The 4178-nt window shown below is 39.0% G+C and overlaps 1 protein-coding gene across 1 annotated transcript in view; it reads right to left on the reverse strand.

Moving 5' to 3' along the window:
- LOC109964870 (F-actin-uncapping protein LRRC16A) overlaps positions 1-4178 on the reverse strand; it is a 73617-nt gene that overhangs the window by 42776 nt on the left and 26663 nt on the right. The window contains exons 4-6 of the mRNA XM_020608441.1: positions 1668-1727; positions 604-725; positions 1-46 (exon numbers count right to left, since the gene is read on the reverse strand). Coding sequence (XP_020464097.1) covers positions 1-46; positions 604-725; positions 1668-1727 — 228 coding nt within the window. The remainder of the gene's footprint in view (positions 47-603; positions 726-1667; positions 1728-4178) is intronic.

A 4178-nucleotide genomic window follows, 5' to 3' on the forward strand; every position in this document is an offset into this window, starting at 1 on the left:
GGTCAGCCTGTCTGGAGGCTCCATGCAGAGCCTCTTCATCACTTTACTGAGAAGAGAGCATAATGTAGTCATCCTGTTGTTCATCCATAGTGGAGGATACGTTTCACCAGCAACACTGCTTTTAAATGACTTTCAATCAGGCAGCACCAGGATACTTTCTCAGTTAATTACTGGTCAGTGGACATAATTCAAGCAAGCACTGTACTGTTAAGTACCCCAATTATATGAATTAAGACTAAACAAATTTGACTGAACTACAAAACTTCACATCTAACAGCATTAAAATCAGCTGTGAGTCTCAGTCAAGGCTTTGTCCTGTTCACAAAGCAAGGTGATACAAGTTTCTGATTTTACATCTGCATTTATATTCACACTTCCTGTTCTCAACAAAAACATACTAAATGAGATTCACATCTGCATTACAATACACGTATCTTAGTTTTTGGACATAAAATACAGTATACTATAGCTCTCATCCTCAAAGTGACACAGATTAGAGATACTTGTGACAGGCAAAATAAACATGTTAATACAGTAAAATGAGATAACTGCATGATTTGTCCCTTAAAAACAAGCAGCTGAGCCTTGACTGGCTAAACTCACCTAGGCGGTAGACCAGGACATATCCTCAGAAGACAGTTTCCTATGTGAGCGACTACCTCATTAACCTCCTCTGTGGAGATCAGCTTCAGAGAGAAGGAGCCACGCTCATACTCTATCAGCAGCTACAAGGAGACATCACTGATTAGTGAAGCACAACAACAGCGTGGTTCCACCTACACCTGCTTCAGCCAGAGTTACACTTAGCTATTCCATCTAAGGCCATACGTGCCTCCTCTATAGGCCAAAATTTACATAATCGTAGGAACAGAAGACCACCTTTCAAGATGTTAAGACGACTGACACATCTCAAAAGGAGTAGGGGAGACGTTCAGCTGCAGGAACTGTGTGGAGAGTCATGGATTATCATAATTTGTAGGTAGAGCCTGCTGATTTGACAGCTAGCCAGCTCTGCTCAAAAAGCCAAAAGCAAGCTCTCTCTGAGCACATATTTACATGCTCTGCTTCAACCTTCTAAATGCATAAAAACTGCATAATTGTACACTGTATAAGAGTACAATAGATACAGTGAAAGGTGTACACAATCAGAGAAACTAGTTTAACCTGGTTATGTACAATATAAAGAACTAGTGTGACATTCTCATGGCTGTGCACTTATTATGGAGCCCGAGTTAGCTGGGGATTAATTTAGCATAAAAACTGAAAATACTGTACAAGGCAACAGCAAGTTCAGTCCTGTCCAAAGTTTAGAAAAAGGCCTACAGTTCCTCAAAAGCTCATCAATTAGGATGCATCTTGTTTGTTGAAGCCATTTAAAGAAGACGATTTGTGGTTTTAGGCAGAGTTACGTGCTGTAGAGGGGAGGGTACAGTGGTCATACCCTCTGAACAGAGGTTAATGGTTTCCTTAAGGTCAAGTCTTTACGCTAAGCCAATGACCTGCTGGCTCTAGCTCCACATAAAGACATGAAAGTGGTATAGATCGTTTCCTTTAGCTCTCAAGAAAGGAAAAAGGTCTACTTCCCAAACAATTTCTCAAACATTGCAGTCTGAGAATTAGTACATTTTGTGGTATTTTGTAATCTGAGAATGTATGAGATTCTCTACCTGTGTAGGCTTGTTACATGCAATCCCCTGGATCTCCAGGTAATTAAAAGAGTGTTCCACCTAAAAAAATGAAAAGGAATCAAAATTAAAATGAGTAACATGTCATATTATGCCTTTTTCCAAAGGACGAGAAGATAGACAATGCCAGAAATATTCAAGGACTTTTGAAATGACTGTGTGTAGCAGAACACAATCTATCTAATCACTCTTTTTTCTAGACTGCTATGGGCAATAAGCTGCTCACAACACTATACAGAAATGCATTTAAAAAAATCAGGTGGTAGTTGTCTGGTAGTCAAACCTGACAACAATACCATTTTAACCAAAAGAAAGGTCACACACACCCCAATATATTCAACCAAACATGTTATAACTTTGTCAGAAAAAGGAAAGCGGAGGTTTTATTTAAGTGTATCTGAACAAATGTGTAAAAGATACTGCATATGCACTCTATCTGCGAGAGCAATTGTAGCTAGTACAGTTCAGTGAGCGAGAGGTATTGCACAAAATTATGTATAATCTTTAATTAACAGGTTGATATGCAGTAATTTCTTGTTTAAAAGACAGACAGAAAACATGATTAATCCCCCAGGGGTAGACCTAATCAGCTTCTGTATCCCCGGATTTGAGCTCCACCAGCTGAATTCATGTAAATGCAACAACTCTAGGTTACTGTGCTCATTTGCTTCCTCATTCACAAGTAAGCATTTGTTCTGACTGCACAAAGGTAAAACACTAAAGTACTCTTCTTTTCAGGATTTACAATTTGCCTCAAGTCGACTGCAGCTTTGACAGAAAATGGAGAATAAACTCAAAAAAGGCTTTGTTGTCATTTCTCTAGTCATATCCAAAAGACAGGACTTTGAAAGCACGTCAAGATAAAAACAACTGGACATCTTACAGCTACATCTTCTAGTTCTATTTCAGGAGAGCATTTCAGGACATAAAAAGCAATGAAAAGCTGCAGCCTGCTTTTCCATACCTAAAAAGGGCATAGAGAGATTCTTTTATGTGAGAGGAGGGACCCTGAATACAAATTCCTACTACTAGACACAGAGCACAGTTTTCCTACACTTGTCTCTCTTTCTTTGTCTCATGCATACAGTGCAGAGCCTGAGGGCAGGCCAGGGAGCAAGGCCAGACTATTCCAGGTGGGCACTGTGTTCCTGAGGCTTGGCACAGAGATGAGAAGGGGAAAAGGATAAGCATACAGTCTACTGTCCAACTACAAGATGCAGTGTGAGTATGTTTCTTTTCCCCCATGTTACTCACTCTACAAGTTAGAAATGATTCTGCATTAAATCTAAAATAAATTTGTGGCATAGCGTATAAATCCAGCCATAATCTATTTGAGTGGACAAGGAAAAGTCTAATTAACAATACCAGTGATTCTCAGATTAAACAAAGAGGAACTAGCAATTAGCAAACACATGATAACAGCAGAGCTGAATAATTTAGGATTTTTTTAAGGCTTTATAACTGTAAACAATAAAAAAAACACCACCCTTCCCCCTACCCCAGAAACACAGACAGATACCCATCTGTGCCCCATGGGTGATTTTTTTCTATTAAGTTGATTTTATGTTATTTATGGTTTTAACATGTTTGTCCTGTCTTGTACTATGTGACCGTATGTGCTCAGGGAATGCACTGCACATCTGTGTACAGTGATAATAAAGATTATCTTAATGGGAGATACTACTTTTATTACATATAGTTTAGTTCAGTTGTCTCATTACACACTAATCCAGACATGATGGGAAAGTCAGATTAACCCACATTACTAGTAAGTTATTCACTGATTAATGTGAGTATAATGAACCCTGTCTACAAATGCCTACTGTAGGTCTGACAGGTTGGTGAAATACAGCATACAGTATAGTGTGTGTGTGTGTGTGTGTGTGTGTGTGTGTGTGTGTGTGTGTGTACAAGTGTTACAATAATCGATAATATTGTGCTATTTGTGAGAAACAGTAAACATAGTGAAAGCCTTACACAAAAGGGGTCAATCAGTTCATGTTATACAGTCTGTAAACAACACGAGAGCTTACATTCTGAGCTGAGCACCAGACAAATACAAGTGAGCCCATGGATATAATTGAGTTCTAGCCAATGGCAAGCATCATGCTGGGAGAAGTGAGGAGAAACCAAATGCCCGACTTATCACACTGTTCACTCATTCATTCACTGTCCGTCTGTTACTTGAACCTCTCTCATTCCTTTTTTGTCTTTTCATAAAAAGCAACTTTTATGTGGCCATGGACACAGGCTGATATCGTCTACAGGGACTGGTTGTGTGGATGCCGTTAGAGTGAGTTTAATCTAAATTATGAATAATATACAGTATCAGTGCAATCGGCTGTTGCATCAACTCCCTTACTACCGAATTTAAGCAGAGACAAAAGGGAAAAGCATGTATACATTAGGTATGTGAAACATAGCAACAAAAGGCTATAAAAATTAACAGAGAAGAAGGAGAAAGAGGTGAATGAAGTGTGTGTGTGTGTGTGT

The sequence above is a fragment of the Monopterus albus genome, unplaced genomic scaffold (assembly GCF_001952655.1).
Source record: "Monopterus albus unplaced genomic scaffold, M_albus_1.0 scaffold93.1, whole genome shotgun sequence".
Classification (NCBI taxonomy): Eukaryota; Metazoa; Chordata; class Actinopteri; order Synbranchiformes; family Synbranchidae; genus Monopterus; species Monopterus albus.